Source organism: Thalassophryne amazonica, chromosome 19, assembly GCF_902500255.1.
Source record: "Thalassophryne amazonica chromosome 19, fThaAma1.1, whole genome shotgun sequence".
Lineage (NCBI taxonomy): Eukaryota > Metazoa > Chordata > Actinopteri > Batrachoidiformes > Batrachoididae > Thalassophryne > Thalassophryne amazonica.
In genome coordinates this window covers 31,416,441-31,436,589 of record NC_047121.1, presented here as the reverse complement: position 1 = coordinate 31,436,589, position 20,149 = coordinate 31,416,441, and the positions used below count along the sequence as shown (strand labels likewise).

The following is a 20,149-nucleotide window of genomic DNA, read 5'->3' as shown; positions in this document are numbered from 1 at the left end:
TTGCATGGCCGGCATACTCACCGGACATGTCACCCATTGAGCATGTTTGGGATGCTCTGGACCAGCGTATACGACAGCGTGTACCAGTTCTTGCCAATATCCAGCAACTTCGCACAGCCATTGAAGAGGAGTGGACCAACATTCCACAGGCCACAATTGACAACCTGATCAACTCTATGCGAAGGAGATGTGTTGCACTGCATGAGGCAAATGGTGGTCACACCAGATACTGACTGGTATCCCCCCCAATAAAACAAAACTGCACCTTTCAGAGTGGCCTTTTATTGTGGACAGTCTAAGGCACACCTGTGCACTAATCATGGTGTCTAATCAGCATCTTGATATGGCACACCTGTGAGGTGGGATGGATTATCTCAGCAAAGGAGAAGTGCTCACTATCACAGATTTAGACTGGTTTGTGAACAATATTTGAGGGAAATGGTGATATTGTGTATGTGGAAAAAGTTTTAGATCTTTGAGTTCATCTCATACAAAATGGGAGCAAAACCAAAAGTGTTGCGTTTATATTTTTGTTGAGTGTATTTACAGCTGGATGGACTGAGACAATACAGATGAAGTATCTTATCCAAGGACTCTGGGAATCAAACCCAGGCCTCCATATTGACAGGCCAACTCCTTATCCCATTGAGCTACCTTCACTGCACTGTACTGCAGTACAGTGGTCAGTGGTGGGCACAGCTAACCAAAACATTAGCTTCAATAAGAGCTAATCAGCTAACTGAAAAGTTATCTTTTATAAAGCTAAACCGATAAACCACAAGCTACAAACAATGAGTCACCACTTCTGTCGTTGTGCGCCCTGCCCACTGCTGGAAGCTCCTGTTTACTACATATTTTGCAGCAGTTGAGAGACATTAAGCTCAACTCTACCGCAGCAAAAGGAGCCTGACTGCCAGATTACCACAAAACAAACAAACAAACAAAAAAGTCATTTTTCCTTAACAGCATACAGCAGTCCTGCCGTGAGGCAGAAGTCTTGGAAAATAAAGCAGTTTTGACTTATGGTTTTGATTTAGAAATCAAATTATTCCAGATAGAATAACTACATTAATGACAATTCTGTCATTTGTACAAAGTTAAAATATAACACATCTTTTAATTTTAAATAATGCACTAATTCTGAAGTTTTGTAACAAACACACACAGATGCCAAAGGGATTATGGGTAAAATGAGCCTCTGCTAACACTGATTGGTTGACTCATTCATTCTATGTAAAAACAAACACGTTAAATGCATAGAACACACTGCTATCTACTGGCGCCCAAACACTCAGACCCTAACCCATAATCCTTTGTGCGCCAGAGAATAATTCTCAAATAATATTTAAAAAGGATGCCATGTATCAAAATAAACCTTAACAGACCCTTTTACAGTGTATCCGATCTTCTCCAGATGAATATGATACATGACCTCTCTCATCCAATGACCATATGAAGGTGGATACGAATCCTTCCATTGGCAGAGAATGAGTCTCCTGGCCAACAGGGAGCAAAACGCAATCATAGCCTTTTGATTTTTACTGAATGAGGCCTCCAAGAGGAACACAACCAGTTTATCTTTGACCAACACACACCATATTTAATCCACATTGGCTCCAAACATTGAGTCAAACAGTATTAACAGACCCTTGATCTTACTAATCGATTGAGAATTCTTGATCCTGACTCAAAAGACGTAGGGTGCGGTTCTTCATCTTTTACATTCAGAGAAACCATTATTTCTCAGCCTTGCAGCCTCTGAGTCACGCCCTATTTTTTCTGAGTCTGGCTCAAAACTTCTAAATCTGCCTTTGTATATGATGTCATATTAGTGTTTAATAGTAGTAACCATAGGTGTATCTTAACTAGTTTCTTGAAATGCCCATTCTAAATATCTTCACTTTGGCCTTGGCCTGTGACCTTGACTTCTAACCAGTTTTTCTCAACATCAAATTGCTTTCTCATTGGCTGACCCATAGATATGAAAAAATGACTCCAAACAGCTGTGTTGACCCTTGGGTACAAAGCAGAATTTGGGCTGAAAGTACTCAGAAACCAAATTTGCGCTAGTTGACGAGCCTTCATGAAAATAACCAGTAAATCCCATTTTGACCTCTGACCCTGATGGCTCACTTTCAGTAACATGTCTGCAAAATTCTTCCACTGAAGAGACAAAATGTAAAAAAAAAAAAAAAAAAAATCACATTTGAATAAGTATCTTTTTTTTTTTTTAGCACATGGTGATGTCATGCCAAAGGAAGTGGTTATGTTGGGAATAATTTGGCTCCAAAATAAAGATGGTTGGTTGGATGGAAAGTTGAATGGTTCTACAAAAATCTGCTTGGGATGCACTCACAGTTTGTGCACCATCAAATATTTGGCTATTTTTATTTTTTTTTTCTCCCATTGCTTGACTTTTCTAACATCTTTCATGTGAAAGAGTCAAAATACTTTAACACGCTTACAAAACTTAACCTGCAAATCCGGTTACCTTTGAGAGGTGGGGATGGATCGGCTGTCTGCCTGGATTCTTGCCATCCAGCACCGGGGTGGTTCCCTGTGGTGGATGTGGTAAATGTTCCCAGACTTGACAGCAAACCTGCAGCCACTTTTCTAAAAATCGCAGCCTGACACAGTCAGCTGTGGTTTCCTTTGGGAAAGTAGCATGTGGGCGGAAAATCTCACGTTCCTGTATTTTCAAACTGAGGGCATGTTTGTGTGTAAATCCTCCAAAGGTTCAGGTTCCTGCTGGTCCTCTGCAGAGACAGAAAATGAGGTCACGCTCCGTTGAACCTGGTGTGAGGCTTTGTGTAAATCCTTGAACCAGATAGACCTATAAGTCAGCACAGAACAAACCCTCGTCCTTCTTGTTTCCTGTCTGACTGTTGCTGTAATGGGTAGAGGCGATTCTCACGGTCTCTCTGCTGATATGAGGTCATCATCAACCGTGTTTATCTTCCGCTCCTCTGCCAGCAGGAGGTGTGAAATATGCTAATTAAAGAAAATTTGTCAGCTGTATATTCCAAGGTGAAACCTACACATTTCACTTGACCTGCTCGCTCTGACACAATGACCGGAATAAGACAAAGACATTTATTTCCCCCGCTAACAAAGTTGGAGGAGGTTATTGCCCCAGTTTGTTTGTTTGTTTGTTTGTAAATGGACTGCATTTATATAGCACTTTTTTCTGCATCAGACGCTCAAAGCGCTTTACGATTATGCCTCACATTCACCCATTCACACAGACGCACTCACACACCGATGCCAGAGTGCTGCAAGGTGTTCACTACACATTGGGAGCAACTTCTTGTGAAAGTGTAGTGACACAGACCCACAACAGGGAGCGGTAATGAACGGACAATGGATAAAGCCGAAAGTAACAATTTAATGTTGTGAATTGCACCCCCAAACACCCCAAACACACCTTAAATGGGGAGAGGCCGGTAGCAGATGATACTTGGCTATTATGAGCGTACTCGATCCAGGCCAGATGGTTACTCCAGGCTGTCGGGTGCGCGGAGGTCACGCAGCGAAGGGCCTGCTCCAATTCCTGGTTCGCCCGCTCTGCCTGTCCGTTCGTCTGAGGATGGTACCCGGACGAGAGACTCATGGTGGCCCCCAGTTCCCTGCAGAAACTCCTCCAGACCTGAGAGGAGAACTGAGGACCACGGTCTGAGACAATATCCGACGGAATCCCATGCAGACGCACGACGTGGTGGACAAGGAGGTCTGCAGTCTCCTGGGCCGTCGGGAGCTTCGGGAGGGCCACGAAGTGGGCCGCCTTGGAGAACCGGTCCACTATCGTTAGGATGGTAGTCATGCCCTGGTACGGCGGGAGGCCCATGACAAAGTCCAGGCCAATGTGAGACCAGGGGCGATGAGGCACGGGCAGAGGCTGGAGGAGGCCTTGGGCCTTGTGGTGGTCGGCTTTGCCCCTAGCACAGGTGGTGCAGGCCTGGACATACTCCCAGACGTCGGCTTCCATAGACGCCCACCAGAAGCGCTGCCGGACCACTGCCACGGTCCTTCGCACCCCTGGATGACAGGAGAGCTTGGAACCGTGACAGAAGTCTAGGACCGCAGCCCTGGCCTCTGGTGGGACGTACAACTTGTCCTTCGGACCTGTCCCCGGGTCCGGGCTCCGTGTCAGGGCCTCCCGGATGGTCTTCTCCACGTCCCAGGTGAGGGTGGCTACGACAGTGGACTCGGGGATGATGGTTTCCGTCGGGTCTGACAGCCCGGTCTTGACCTCCTCTTCGGGCACCCGGAACAGGGCGTCAGATCGTTGGTTCTTCGTCCCGGGGCGGTAGGTGATCCGAAAATCAAAACGCCCGAAGAACAGTGACCAGCAGGCTTGCCTGGGGTTCAGACGCCTGGCGGTCCGAATGTACTCCAGGTTCTGATGGTCCGTGAAAACCGTAAATGGTACGGATGCTCCCTCCAACAGGTGTCTCCACTCCTCAAGAACCTCCTTCACCGCAAGAAGTTCCCGATTGCCGACGTCATAGTTCCTTTCAGCCGGGGTCAACCTGTGGGAAAAGTAGGCACATGGATGGAGAACCTTGTCGGACTCCCCGCTCTGGGATAGCACGGCTCCTATCCCTGAGTCAGAGGCGTCCACTTCAACTATAAATTGGCGATTGGGATCGGGCTGCACCAGAACTGGTGCAGTCGAGAACCGGCGTTTCAACTCCCTAAACGCGACTTCGCACCGATCCGACCAGGTGAAGGGGACTTTTGTGGAGGTCAGGGCTGTCAGGGGGCTAACTACCTGACTGTAGCCCTTGATGAACCTCCGGTAGAAATTTGCAAAACCGAGGAACTGTTGCAGTTTCCTACGGTTTGTTGGTTGGGGCCAATCTCTCACCGCCGCAACCTTGGCCGGATCAGGGGCGATAGAGGTGGAGGAGATTATGAACCCCAGGAAGGACAAAAGTGCGGTGGAACTCGCACTTCTCGCCCTTCACAAACAGCCGGTTCTCCAACAACCGCTGCAGGACCTGACGTACATGCTTGACATGGGTCTCAGGATCCGGAGAAAAGATGAGTATATCGTCCAGATATACGAAGACAAACCGATGCAGGAAGTCCCGCAAGACGTCATTAACCAATGCTTGGAACATCGCGGGCGCATTGGTGAGGCCGAACGGCATGACCAGGTACTCAAAGTGACATAACAGGGTGTTAAATGCCGTCTTCCACTCGTCTCCCTCCCGGATCCGAACCAGGTGATAAGCATTCCTAAGATCCAATTTTGTGAAAATTTGGGCTCCATGCAAGGGCGTGAACACTGAATCCAACAGAGGTAACGGGTATCGGTTGCGAACCGTGATCTCGTTCAGCCCTCTGTAATCAATGCATGGACGGAGTCCGCCGTCCTTCTTGTCCACAAAAAAGAAACCAACACCCATCGGGGAGGTGGAGTTCCGGATCAGCCCGGCAGCTAACGAGTCCCGGATGTAGGTCTCCACTGATTCGCGTTCCGGATGTGAGAGGTTGTACAGCCTGCTGGACGGGTACTCAGCGCCTGGTATCAAATCAATGGCACAATCGTACGGACGGTGCGGGGGCAGCGTGAGTGCCAGATCCTTGCTGAAGACGTCAGCAAGGTCATGGTACTCGGCTGGCACCGCCGCCAGATTGGGGGGGACTAAAACCTCCTCCTTAGCCGTCACACCGGGTGGAACCGAGGATCCTAAACACTCCCGGTGGCAGGTTTCGCTCCACTGCGTCACAACCCCAGACGGCCAATCAATCCGGGGATTGTGCTGTAACACCCATGGAAAACCCAAAATCACTCGGGAGGTAGAAGGTGTTACATAAAACACAATCTCCTCCCTGTGATTTCCAGACACAACCATTGTCACTGGCTGTGTCTGATGTGTGATTAGTGGAAGAAGGGTGCCATCTAGTGCCCATACCAACAATGGTGACGGTAAGGCCACTAGAGGGAGCCCAACCTCCTTTGCCCATCTGCTATCCAGCAGATTCCCCTCTGACCCCGTGTCCACCAGTGCTGGGGCGTGAAGGGTTAGATCCCCACTCAGGATCGTAACTGGGATGCGTGCAGATCGTCGGGGTTTCCCCGCGTGAGTATTATGACCCACCCTTAGCCCAGTCTCTAAGGACGTGTGCTGCTGTTTTGACCGTTTGGGGCAGTTTTTCTGCGTGTGCTCGGTTGAGCTGCAGAGAAAACACTCCCCACGGACCAGCCTCCTTTGTCTCTGATCTGATCTTATGTTGGTCCTGCTCGTTTCCCTAACAACGGCAGCAGGGGGAGCTGTCGTCACGTGGAGTACCCTGGCTGTGGAGCGTGGGGAAGATGGCTCCCTTTCGGACCCGGGAGGAAGAGGGACGGCTTGTGCCTGACCACGCCCTTCGTCTCGCTCCCGTCGGTGTTCTGTTAATCGGTTGTCTAACTGTATAACCAGGTCGATAAGCCCGTCTAAATCCCACAGCTCGTCCTTCGCCACCAGGTGCTCCTTAAGGACCAGAGACAGTCCGTTTACAAAGGCGGCACGGAGCGCAACAGCATTCCAGCCGGCTCGCGCTGCCGCGATGCGGAAGTCGACTGCATACTTAGCTGCGCTCCGGCACCCCTGTCTTATCGACAGCAGCACGCTTGAAGCGGTCTCGCCTCTATGAGGAGCCGTGAATTCTGCTCCCAGAGCGCCGTAGCCCAGGCGCGTGCCTCTCCTCTAAGCAAATTTATTACGTAAGCCACCCAGCTGGCGTCTGACTCATACATGACGGGACGCTGTGAAAAGACGAGCGAGCACTGCATTAAGAAGTCCGCGCACGTCTTGACACAGCCTCCGTACGGCTCCGAAGGGCTTATGTAAGCTTCAGGGGATGGTGGGGGGGGGGGGGGGGTCGTTGAACGACCAGCGGAATGTCTGTTTCAGGCCTCCGGTCAGCAGCATGGTTGACGCCCCTCGGGATCCATGACGCTGGCTGAGAAATCCTGTTGTGAAAGTGTAGTGACACAGACCCACAACAGGGGGTGGTAATGAATGGACAATGGATAAAGCCAAAAGTAACAATTTAATGTTGTGAATTGCACAACGGAATACAGACAATTGCAGTTGAGGAGTACAGTTAATCATACACAAGGTGACGTGTGGGCAGGCTAGAGGATAGAAAACGTCTGTCCAGAGAAGAGCCGGATTCCACACGGCTTCCACCGCCAACAGATCTGAAGAACACCGGAGCTGCCAAGTCCTGGGTCCCAGGTGGCCACCGTCTCCAGCTGTCAGACCTGGTACTGCTGGCAGAAACAGAAACAGTTAATGGTGGGTGCGTGGATACACACACAGTAATCTCTCCGTACTCAGTTCCTCCGGGAGGGAGAACCTCCACCTCCAGAAACAATTTCACCCGTGCAGCTCCTGTTAGTCTCTTCCCTGGATGGAGTGAGAGGCGAAGACCGTCACACTCCCACTATCCGCCAATCCAGCTTCAGACAGAGCCCGCAGGAACACAGCTGCACACAGAACAATGTTTAGTTACAATATCAATCGCAGAGAAGGTTACCTAAGTGGTAGCTGATTTCTCGGCGGGGAGGTGGAGTTGCAGTCCGGCCTTTATGGTGGTGGTGATGTAATGTGGATGAGTGACAGCTGGTGCTGATGACGAGTGACAGCTGTCACTCCCGGTTGCTATGACGCCCTCTCGTGCTTGAAGCCCGCACTTCAAGCAGGGCGCCATCTGGTGGTGGTGGGCCAGCAGTACCACCTCTTCAGCGGCCCACACAACACAACTTGGGGAATAAGGATCTTGTCCAAGGTTCCTTAGTGATTTTCCGGTCTGGCTGGGTCTTGAACCAAGGATCCTCTGGTCTGAAGCCCAACGCTTAACCACTAGACCATCACCTCCCCTCTTTGTTTGGCTGTTTGCCCATAACTTTTCATATACCCGTATGAAATTTTTACAAAGGATTCATATCCTGATAGGCAAGAAGAGATTCAGTTTTCAAGGTCAAAGATCAAAGTCAGGAAAAATCTTGGAAAGATCGCCATCTTTAACATTGAATGAATTTTTAAAAAATCATACCTCTGTCAAGATCATATTTCTTTCATATTTGAGAACGTAGGATAGCATCCTTTATCGACTGACAAAGTATCATTATTTGCTGTAGGAGCTGCGTCTGGATGACGGCCGCTTTCAGCGGTCCTTCCACCTCTGCAGGACCCAGTTTGAGGACCTCCTGTCCTGTTCACATGTAAACAATTAAAAAAAAAAAAAAATTCCACTGCTTGCTGTGGGGCTGCTTCTCGCTCTTCCCCCAAAAAACTCTGTCATAATTGTGTTTAGAAACCAGTCACCATTTGCTTTATTATACATCTATGTAGTTAATAAATAAAATAATCTTCACGGACGATTCACACGCACGGACGTACAATAGGAAAAAAAAACTCTGCTCCCGCTGCTGGGGGCTGCTGCTCGCTCCAAAAACTCTGTCATAATTGTGTTTAGAAAAAAATCATACCTCTGTCAAGATCATATTTCTTTCATATTTGAGAACGTAGGATAGCATCCTTTATCGACTGACAAAGTTTGATCCGGATCTGATCCAGATTACAGATTTTTTGGCCATTTAAATTTATCATTGAAAACCCCGTTTAATGTATATTTTAAATTATATCTTAATCAAACATGCTCCATTCACTCTCATATTTGAAAGTGAGGTGCAGACTGGCACTCACTATTACCTGACAAAAGTTGATCCAAATCTGATCCAGATTGTGGATTTTGTGGACATTTGAATTTAATATTGAAAAGCCTATTTGGTGTACATTTTACATTATATCTCAATCAAAAGTGCCTCAAACACTCAAATTTTTCTGTTGTGGATTTACGTACACCACCAAAATTTGATGGAGGTTCCAATTTCATGCCTGTTTGTCTATCCTCCAGTTATCAGTCATAAACCAAATACCAAAAAACAACGACAAATTGTGCGTAGCACAGATAACCAATGTTCTGTGAAAATTACCTGAAAAAACCTGACAACATAAAAAGCTTTGATTCAAGTGCATGAACTAAATACATACTCTTGACATTTGATCACATCTAATGTAGCTTATGAAAAGCCACTTCTAACAGGACTTTGAGCTTGAAAAATTTTTCCAAGGTAAACCTTTGTGGAATTGGAAACTAGTGTAAGAGAAGGTTTGCACTCTACATGCGCGGTGCTCTAGTTTTTTTTTTTTTAAATCATTTGTGAGATACTTTAATCAGATTTGTTCAAAATGACTGAAGTAACATTACAAATCCCTTATCGACAAACCCCCGGTGCATTGGACCCAGTGTCTTAAAAAAAACCTCTGGAAAATCCTAGCATGCTCCCGTGGGTAAACAAAGTATGTGTTTGTGTATGTATGGTGGGTTCAATTTGTGTTTGGACGTCAGAATTTCCCAGTTGCATGCCCCCACAGGGGCGCCTGTAAACTTATTTGAACGCCACATACACCAAGTTCACAATCCAAGATGGCTGCTCTGAGCGTCATCAGCAATGAAAGCTGTAGTTTTTACCGTTGTGTTGTTTTGTTTTGTTAGCACTTCTATCTTTTTGTGTCCAATTGGCCAGTGTAGTCTCGTTTGAGGGCGGGCACTAAAGGGGTAAAATACGACACATATGATGTAATTTCTCTACTTCCGGGCACAGAAACATGCCATTTTCTCTGAGATTTTGGGCAAATTACATGCAAACAAAATGAAAATACAAAGAAAAACTGACAATGCGGTAGAAAGTGGATATGTTGTGGTTTGTTTATGACCTGGAGCTCAAATGTGTCGAGGCGGTTCGACAGGTGAGAGAATGTAGCTACACTGTGTAGGCTAATGCCACGTTCACACCGGGCACGACCAGACACCACAAATTTGCGTCGGGCGCGTGGAGACGGATGAGCCACCATCACCCGTTGTGTCGCTCTGCTTTCACTGCAAAAATTCGCCCCAGTGTGTCATCAAATAGGAGGAGCTTCCATTCCGCTCGCTGGCTCCCGTTGTCAGTCAAGTTAACATGACGGACATTGATCACACGGAGCGAGTTGTTGTGGAAAACTGACAAACGTCATGAGATGTTCCCAATTCGGGGAGTATCATTATTTGCTGTAGGAGCTGCGTCTGGATGACGGCCGCTTTCAGCGGTCCTTCCACCTCTGCAGGACCCAGTTTGAGGACCTCCTGTCCTGTTCACATGTAAACAATTAAAAAAAAAAAAAAAATTCCACTGCTTGCTGTGGGGCTGCTTCTCGCTCTTCCCCCAAAAAACTCTGTCATAATTGTGTTTAGAAACCAGTCACCATTTGCTTTATTATACATCTATGTAGTTAATAAATAAAATAATCTTCACGGACGATTCGCACGCACGGACGTACAATAGAAAAAAAAAACTCTGCTCCCGCTGCTGGGGGCTGCTGCTCACTCCAAAAACTCTGTCATAATTGTGTTTAGAAACCAGTCACCATTTGCTTTATTATACATCTGTGTAGTTAATAAATAAAATAATCTTTGGATGATTCGCTCGCGTGCGCAAATGAATAAGAAAAAAACTCCGCTCCCCCTGATGCGGGGCTGCTGCTCGCTATTCCCCCAAACTCTGTCATAATTGTCAAATAAAGGACAAAAGGGACATAAGTCCTGCTCACAGGCTGCTACCAGAGACAGGACATGTTCACATCTTCAGTCAAACTCCAGACATCTCCACGTCACTACATATTCAGTCCCTGATTGGTCATCGCTGCGCGACAAGATGAAAACCTTCAGATTTTTCAACTTGGGGAGGAGGGCAATGTGATGTGACGCGATGCAATATTGCGCCACAAACACGCCAATCGCTTAAAATCGCTTCACTCGCGTAGCTTCATTCGCATCCATTGCGTCGCGCTGCGTGACTTGGCGCCACAACGCGTCCTTCCATAGGTATTACATGGCAACCTGTCGCTGCTGTCGCTCGCGTCGCCCCTGGTGTGAACGCGGCATAACACTTACAGACACAACCACTCCAATTTGCAAATCTTCCCTTGTCCACTGTGAACCGAAAAAACTGCACTTTTCGTGACTGCTTCAGTGATTGCAGCCGAAAACAAAACAGTACACCATTTTACCGTGTGAAGGTATGCTGTGTATATACTGCACAACAGGAGCAGCTGTCCAAATAAGTGGTCAAATCCCGCGATATGCGGGGTTCAAATGAGACTGCACTGCCCTATTTAATAAATTGTGCACATGGTGATGCCCTACTAGTCTTTGGATGATACTACTGTATTTATATGCATGAAATATTGCTTAATTTGTTTATCATCTGGTACTACAGTGCTAAAATTGGCTAACCTGTTAGCTGTTGCTAACTGGCTAGTCTGCGCTCCAGCAGAGCAGTAAATTAAAATACAAATGCAACTTCTGCATCATCTGTCTTCTTTCATAATGTCTCTGTAGTGGACTGAAGATTTTTGTTGGAGTCTGTATTCTAAAATCAAAGTTATTTTCCAACTTGCTGTGTTGTGTGGAAACTGGAATGCATTTATCTCAGGTGTGCTGTCATTCCCAGTTGCGATTTATGACTTGTGATGGAAATGGAATGTGACAGCAGTACAGATTCTGTGCTGAGTGGAGCCACTCATCCACATCTGTGTAATTCTCTTTGAACACCAGAGAGAGCAAATCAACTGGAACATTTCTAAACAATTTTTTTAAAACAGTTGGACATGTAATGAGGCTCCATTTTACAGAACACTTGATGTCTTTCTTTTGATAGACTCCCGAATAACATTCCAGAATGTGTATACATATTGCAAACATTTTGTAACATGCAGACCTAATTTGCAGTACAGTTGAAAAGTTTTGGCATCATCCCAGCCACATGTATGTGTTCTCTATGCACAGCCACGGTAATTAAGCAATCGACACCAAACTTGCTATGGTAACTGTGGGCACCAAGTTAAAGTTGACGGTCACTTGGATTCCAGTCAGTATCAGCAGATTCTTGAGAACAATGTTCATGAATGTAACAACATTGAAGTTGCGCCGGGGCTAGATCTTTCAACAAGACAAAGACCACAAACACTGCTCAAAATCTACTATGGTGTTCATGCAGAGGAACAAATACAACGTTCTGGAATGGTCATCTCAGTCCCCAGACCTGAATATTATTGAAAATCTGTGGTGTGACTTTAAGTGGGCTGTCCCTGCTCGGAAACCAACAAACCTGAGATGTTTTGTAAAGAAGAATGGTCCAAAATACCATTAACCAGAATCCAGACTCTCACTGGAAGCTATAGGAAGCATTTAGAGGCTGTTATTTCTGCAAAAGGAGGATCTACTAAATATTGATGTATTTTTTTCTGTTGGGGTGTCCAAATTTATGCACCTGCGTAATTTTGTTTAAAGAATTATTGCACACTTTCTGTAAATCCTATAAACTTCATTTCACTTCTCAAATATCGGTGTGTTTGTCTGCTATATGATATATTTAACGCACGGGTAATAGAGATGACGTTTAGCTGTGCTATTGTATATTTCATATCACTTTAGTTAAGGTGTAATAAGTTGCATTGCATTGTGTGTATGTTGTCACCATTAATTTTCACAGAGCAATTTGTGACATTCATGAGACTCAAGTGAATGATGATAAAAGGTGATAGCATGACAGATCACTGCAATGCTCTGGTATGCCATACACAGCAGGTACATTTGAATTTAAATAACATGCGCCTTGGCTCACACGCAGCGTGCGCTGGCCCGTTCAGATTGTAATTTAAGTGCACCCTAGTCAGTCACTACTACATAGTAAGTAAAGTGTGATGCTTGCTACCTGACCTGAGTACCATGTGAACTGCGAAAATAAGGGCTCCAGTGAGTGGGTCGTGATCTAATATATAAGGTTAACCATGTGTGTTTGTGTCCACACTTGCATGCTTTCAGCCTAAGGGTACCAGTAGGGTTGGGTATCAAGAACTGGTTCTTTTGGGTATCGTTAAGAAATTATTCGATCCACTGACATCAATAGCAGAAAAGGCTTCCTCTGCATTACACCATCATACAGCATCTCTTTGTGCAAAGTGCGCTGTATAGTTGAAGGATGCACAGAGACACTATATGCAGCAAGATCATGTTGTAGGTCTTTGGAGCAGGTCTGTGGATTGAATATGACTGTTCTCACCATCCTTTGCTTCAGCTTATTTAAGATTTTTCTTGGCCTGCCACTTCGGGCCTTAACTAGTACTGTGCCTGTGGTCTTCCATTTCCTCACTATGTTCCTCACAGTGGAAACTGACAGCTCAAATCTCAGATAGTTTTTTGTATCCTTCCCCTAAACCATAATGTTGAACAATCTTTGTTTTCAGGTCATTTGAGAGTTGTTCACAGGCTCCCATGTTGCCACTCATTTGAAGAGATGCAAAGAGGAGAAACATTTGCAAATGGCCACCTTAAATACCCTTTCTCATGATTGGATTCACCTGTGTAAGGAGGTCAAGGGTCAGTGAGCTTACCAAACCAATTTTGTGTTCCAATAATTAGTGCTAAATGTATTCAAATCAATAAAATGACAAGGGTGCCCAAATTTATGCACCTGCCTAATTTTGTTTAAATAATTATTGCACACTTTCTGTAAATACTAGAAACTTCATTTAACTTCTCAAATATCAGTGTGTTTGTCTGCTGTATGATATATTTAACTCAAATTTCTGATCTAAACAACCAATGATTTATAAAGGAAAATCATGAAAATTATCAGGGGTCCCCAAAATATATATATATATGTGTGTGTGTGTGTGTGTGTGTGTGTGTGTGTGTGTGTGTGTGTGTGTGTGTGTGTGTGTGTGTGTGTGTGTGTGTGTGTGTGTGTGTAATTATGTATGTATGTGTAGGTGTATGTTGGTGTGTGTACATGTATACTGTATATGTATGGAAATAAGACACGGTGTTCACTAGATAGGTTTATGAAAATGGGATTTGAGTTTGTGTTGTTAAATGTGTTTGTAGCATGACCCAAGCAGAGGGTCACCCCTTAGAGTCTTGTCTGCTTGAGGTTTCTTCCTCAATACATCAGAGGAAGTTTTTCCTTTTTCCGCCTGTGTGCTTGCTCTGGGGGTTGGTAATGTGTATATATGTATGTATGTATGTATATATGGGGTGGGCGTTTATAAGCTTTGCTTCTGCTCACCCCCTTTATGGTCACACATGTCACTGTGGAATTGTCTTATGTATGAGTTTTTGTTTATATATATAAAACCCGTGTGTGTGTGGCCTGAGTTTGAGTGTTGTCTCTGTAAACAGCCCGCTCTGACCACTCTTTGGCCTGATGCTTGTGCAGTATGTCATTCTCAAATTATCCTGCAGATTTTGGTGGTGATTTCTGACATTTGATGCCAATCTTTGATCCTGATCACACAACTTTAATCCTAGTAGCAGTGTAAAGGTCTGAGATCTTGTATAAAATAGCTTTGTTTTCATTCACTTGACCTGACCTTTGATCCTGTGCACTGAGCTTTGATCTTTACAGCTGACCTTTAATCTGTCAAGGCTGGTGATGGTTTGATGCAGGAAGGAGTAAGAGACCAATGCAAATTCACAGACATGGTAGACTGTGGAGGATAAATAGCTTTATCTGATGACCAGGCAGTGGGTTCGGTACACATGAAGTCAGACTTACAGGCAGAGGTATCAGACGTGGAACAGGCAGGGTTGTGTCCAAGAAACGAGCAGGGTTCGTACAACTGGCGTCAAGGAGTATAGCAGGCAGAGCAAAGGCAGAGTCAAAAAACAGGCAGAGTTCAGGGCTACGGTGAGGCGGAGGATGGAGTACACAAGCAAAGTCAAAAATACTCAAAAGCAAACTGGACAAGACGAGAGGCGAGAAAGTGATCTAAGTCAACAATCGGGCAGTGAGCTGTGGAACTGTGAGGGTTTTAAAGAGGAGCAAACTAATCAGGTTGATGTGAAGCAGGTGTGTGGAAAGTTCAGGAAAGAGGTGTGGTGAAGTGAACAAAAAAGAGAGAAGAAAGGCAAGAGAGTGCGAGAGGGCAAAACAAGAGAAGAGAGTGACAGAAAAACTAACTGTGAGAAACATGACGTGTGCAAAAAATGAATGTGAGCAAACCAAAAGGGGAAAAAATAAGAACTACGGTAACAAGAGGAAAACCAGGAAACTACTGCTTAAAACTAAAACTGGAATGGAACTGGTCCAATAAAAATGTCAGAACAAAGTATGGAATGAACAAAAAACAAAACAGGTGACAACTGAATAATACGAGGTCTGTCAATAAAGTATAGGTCCTTTTTTTCAAAAACTATATGGATTTCATTCATATGTTTTTACGTCAGACATGCTTGAACCCTTGTGCGCATGCGTGAGTTTTTCCACGCCTGTCGGTGACGTCATTCGCCTGTGAGCACTCCTTGTGGGAGGAGTCGTCCAGCCCCTCGTCGGAATTCCTTTGTCTGAGAAGTTGCTGAGAGACTGGCGCTTTGTTTGATCAAAATTTTTTCAAAACCTGTGAGGCACATCGAAAAATTCAGCTGGTTTTCAGTGAAAATTTTAACGGCTGATGAGAGATTTTGAGGTGATACTGTCGCTTTAAGGACTTCCCATGGAGCGGGACGTCGCGCAGCGCTCCCAGGCGCCGTCGTCAGCCTGTTTCAAGCTGAAAACCTCCACATTTCAGGCTCTATTGATCCAGGATGTCGTGAGAGAACAGAGAAGTTTCAGAAGAAGTTGGTTTCAGCATTTTATCCGGATATTCCACTGTTAAAGGAGATTTTTTTAATGAAAGACGTGCGGACGGATTGCAGCGTCTATTTAAGTTTGTCTATTTAAGTGCTTAACTAACTAACTGTAGCAAAACACAACCTCTTTGCTGGATTAATTTTGTCTTTACGTAGATACATTTTGGCATAATGTCTGCACTTCATGCTAATTATGACAAGTGCACCTTGTGGTGACCTCTGCAGGTGACACAGCCGCAGCAGGCGGAGCAGCATAGCCAGCTGTTGGGCGGCTTCGATGAGAAAGCGTATCTGGCGGGGAAGCAGCTGAAACCAGGCGATGACCCATACAGAGAGCATGCCTTCAATCAACAGGAGAGCGACCGGCTGGGCAGTGAGCGAGCCATCAGAGACACTCGACACTACAGGCAAGTCAACATCTGCTAACGCTTCATCAGTCACCAGCTCCGCCCACGTAATGACTGCTTTAATAAGCACAGGGGCAAATTGGAAGCTGTGGAGAACAGTGTCTCACACATCTGCAGACGGTTTCATCCATTTAATCAGTCCCAGCCACAGGTCATTTGGGGATCCCGTTTGCATGCATACAATTACTGGCTGAGTTCAATGTTAAGGGCCCTTTCACACTTAGCGCGAATAAGTAGGAATGAGGGCGAATAACGGCGAAACAGCCTGAATTAGCGAACCACGAAAACATCGAGCCAACGTCGGGAAGGACACACAGTCGGGCAGGCGTGAACGATCCTGCTGGGAAAACAGTGCGAGCAGCCGGAGCGTGTGGAACCACATCGTGCTGCTGTGGAGAAACAAAAAATACATGCCACCCGTGGGATTCGAATCTGCAATTTACAAAAGCTCTAATTAACAGACAGAAACTTTACAACCGCGCTACCATTGCTGTCCTATAACAGGAGTGTAAAATGCCTAAAATCAACAAGGAGATAAACGTATTTTTAAAAAAAGAAAAATTAGATGAAGAGGAAGTCTTTAATTACAGTGAAAAAAGCATCGTAATAACTGACAAAACGGTGTTTGTTATGGTGTATTTTTGGTGATACGTGACTGAAAGTGGAGTATTTGTTGCACTGTTGGCTTACTGTCCTGCGGCGCGCTGGCTGTGGTCTTTGTGTTTTTAATGTTACACGTCATGTGCACTGAGCCGTCATTTGCAGCTGTCAGTGAGTCTCTGGCCAGCAATCAGCGATCTTCCCATCTGTACATACATATTAGCATGTCATCCAAGTGTGCTCCCCCCACCCCGACCTGTCACCCCCGGCACACCACATGTGTTGCGAGGGGGCGCAACACATGCGAAGGAGGAGCCAACACTCTGGCATGTGTGTTGTTTGGCAACTCCACAGTCATGGGGGCACTTAGACAAATCCCACAGCCAGCTCGAAAGTGGTCACGTGCTCACTATTTTCGTCCTGACAGCGCGAATGGCCTCACATTTTGTAAGTGTCCAGCGAGTGGTATTGGATGTTCGTATGTGTGTCACCTGGAATTTAGGCGACATCTGCTGCGAGAGGGATCGAATGGGCTCTCACAGGGCACTCTCTGTCTTTCGAGGTGTTAGAGGCAGCTCCGATTTTTCCCGACTGGCAATGCAACTCCTCCTTCGTGCACTAGTCGGCTTAATCGTGTTATGTGTGAAGAGGCCCTAAGCATTGTCAAGTCTCATAATTCTGTGACTGCACATATACATGAAAATTCAGTAAGGTATATCTTATATATTATATTCCAATTCTAAGGGCCCTGTCCCACTGGGAAGAGGATTAATTGCGCATGAATTGAGTATACAAATTGCGGGTGTTCGTTGTCGTCCGCAACAAAAATGGCCAAAAATGACAAATGTCCCAGTATGAATTACGGATATATTAATAATATATAGCGAATATATGATGAACAATCACGGTTATATAACGCATGTAGTGAGGAAACTGATCCGACACATTGAGATTATCACGGCAGTATTATGAGTGTATTATGAATGCATCGTGCATGTGTTGCGCGTGCACAGCATCTGCATTGCGGTCATAAAATAAGCGCACTCGCTCCTTTCGGCATCACTGTTCACACCAACAATACAGCCTCAGGAGCATTTGCTGGACTTGGACAAGTTGATCACAGAGTTAATGTTCATGTTGTCATGCGAGGGTTAACTGTTTATGACTTTGGGGAGCGGGAGGGGGGAAGCCGCTCGGGGTGTGAGACAGTTTTTTTTTTTTTTTTTTTTTTTTTTGAGAGTGTCACAGAAAACAGACGTCAGCTGAGTTGTGGCTAAACAGCAACTGTTCCTTTAGTTGGTGTTAAATAAAATTCCTGGAGGAGACCCGATTGCAGCAGCTATTACGTCTTTGTGGATCTACACAGCCGGACCGGCACTGACTGGCAGGTATATCGCTTTCTGCCACATATTGTTATGTGTCGACGCGGGCGAACGGCTCAAAACATTAAGCCGGAGAAGGGAACAGGAAAAAACTAACCCAGCTCCAACCCCAAGGCGCAGCGGAGAACCGGAAATACGTCCGGTGCCCCAACTCGACCATACCCCAGCCTCTCGGGAGGGGTGGAACTACCGAAATGGCGAACGGCAACAGATCGGCCCACCCCTCCGACTGAGGTAAGTCTCCGCTGCACCACACCCCGGCAACACCAATGACGAACGGTACAAAGGCTCACCGAGGCTGGAGTGGAACCGGGCCCTAACCAAACCAAGAAAAACGCCTCTAACACCCCCCCCCCCCAGGTGCAGAGGTCTTCTGAGAATGCTCAGCGTGACCAACCTGCACCACCCCACAACCCACAAGACAAACGGTCTTGGGGCAAGTGAGGTTGGGGTTAGGGATGTAGAGAAATAAAAAACAACAAAATAAAACGACCCAACAACCCAAACAGAAAATACCTAAAAACACATAAAAATTAACAATGACGTGAGCCCAGGCGGACTTCTAACCGCCTAACAATCACTCCACCAGATACGCCTCTGACTCCCCATACAATTATAACCCCTATTTAAAGAAAACAAAACATTTACCCGTGCTAGATTTTTTTTTTTATGTGTGTTATTTTGCCTGTCCCAGAACACCTGGAGATACGTCACCATTATTTTTCTTGACGTTTATATGTCAGGGCAATACAGTAATCTCTGCTCGTCCGAGCTGCATGGGCTCGTCAACAGGAGGAGCCAGAGGTCCCATCGGAGGAGCCTCAGTGGGGCGAAGAAGAGGCGGCCCAGATCTGTGTCGGGGAAAGCCCCGAGACGAAAAAACCCGCTCTGATGGGCGTCCTCTCTCGCATCCACGCTCCTTCATCCGATCATCTAGACGAATCACCAACGATATTAGCTCATCTAAATCGTTTGGCTCGTCACGGACTGCCGGCTCGTCTTTTAATGACTCATTTAACCCATCTACAAACATTCCTCGTAAAGCTGCAGCGCTCCAACCTGACTGAGCAGAAACCAGAGAACATTGCATCACCGCACAAGGCTCCAGACGACAAACAATCGGTTCGGATGCCGAATCTCTGGGTGACGGAGTTATCTGCACTAGTATCGATGATGCCGCAGCTGGAGCAGCAGGAAGCGGAACGGCTTGTGCTGCAAGCTCCGTAACACGGGCGTCTGTTTGTTTAATTTGGTTTGCGAGATGCTGTAATTGCTCCCATATTTTCTCCAAGTGTTCTTGAACTTTTTTCGGCAAAAGGAACCGCCTCTGCCGCTGGGTCCATTATGGAATGGCCAGGAACTACTGTTATGTGTCGACGCGGGTTGAGGAGCGGACCTGCATCAGACGGAACCCAGCGCTACAAATAACCAGAAAAGCGGTTCCAAAAACAATATATTTATTTAACCCGCTGTGCATAAAAAGTGTAAAAACAAAAATAGCGTCCTTCTGGTGGAGTGACTGTTGGCACGCTCTCCAGCGCCCGCAAGGATCAAAGCCCGGCGCTCCTGGACCCACTACCACCGCCAAACACCCCCCAGGTGGACACGACAAACTGACTCTCTGTGAAGCAAAGAAGAGGTGAGGTAAGTCAGCAGTTACAACAATATCTTTCAAAAGACACACGCTATCAGCAACACATTCAGGTCTGTATCTTTTTTAACTTTATGCAAATGAGCAGCTTCTCACAACAGGTGGAGGATCACTTATCCGCACGCCACAGCAGTGAGAAGCAAGCTGCACAATTCTCATCACAATTCAAGTATACTGTGTAACAAAACACCAAGTTACTATCAACAATTAGTCAAACACTTAATCACCTTTGATGTGTGCTGACAGCATGTGTCCCTCACCCTTCCTTGCTTCACGGGCTCGATGTGTCAAACCCAGGCGCGGTCCTCAGCGTCTCACAAACAAACATCACAAGGTCGAGTTCCCGGCAGTTCTGCTTGAATCACACATGACTTAAA

The 20,149-nt window shown here is 46.0% G+C and overlaps 1 protein-coding gene across 1 annotated transcript in view; it reads left to right on the top strand.

The window, feature by feature from the left end:
• Positions 1-20,149, top strand: part of galnt16 (UDP-N-acetyl-alpha-D-galactosamine:polypeptide N-acetylgalactosaminyltransferase 16) — a 160,923-nt gene that overhangs the window by 25,235 nt on the left and 115,539 nt on the right. Inside the window, exon 2 of the mRNA XM_034194931.1 lies at positions 15,958-16,139. Within this exon, the coding sequence (XP_034050822.1) occupies positions 15,958-16,139 (182 nt within the window). The remainder of the gene's footprint in view (positions 1-15,957; positions 16,140-20,149) is intronic.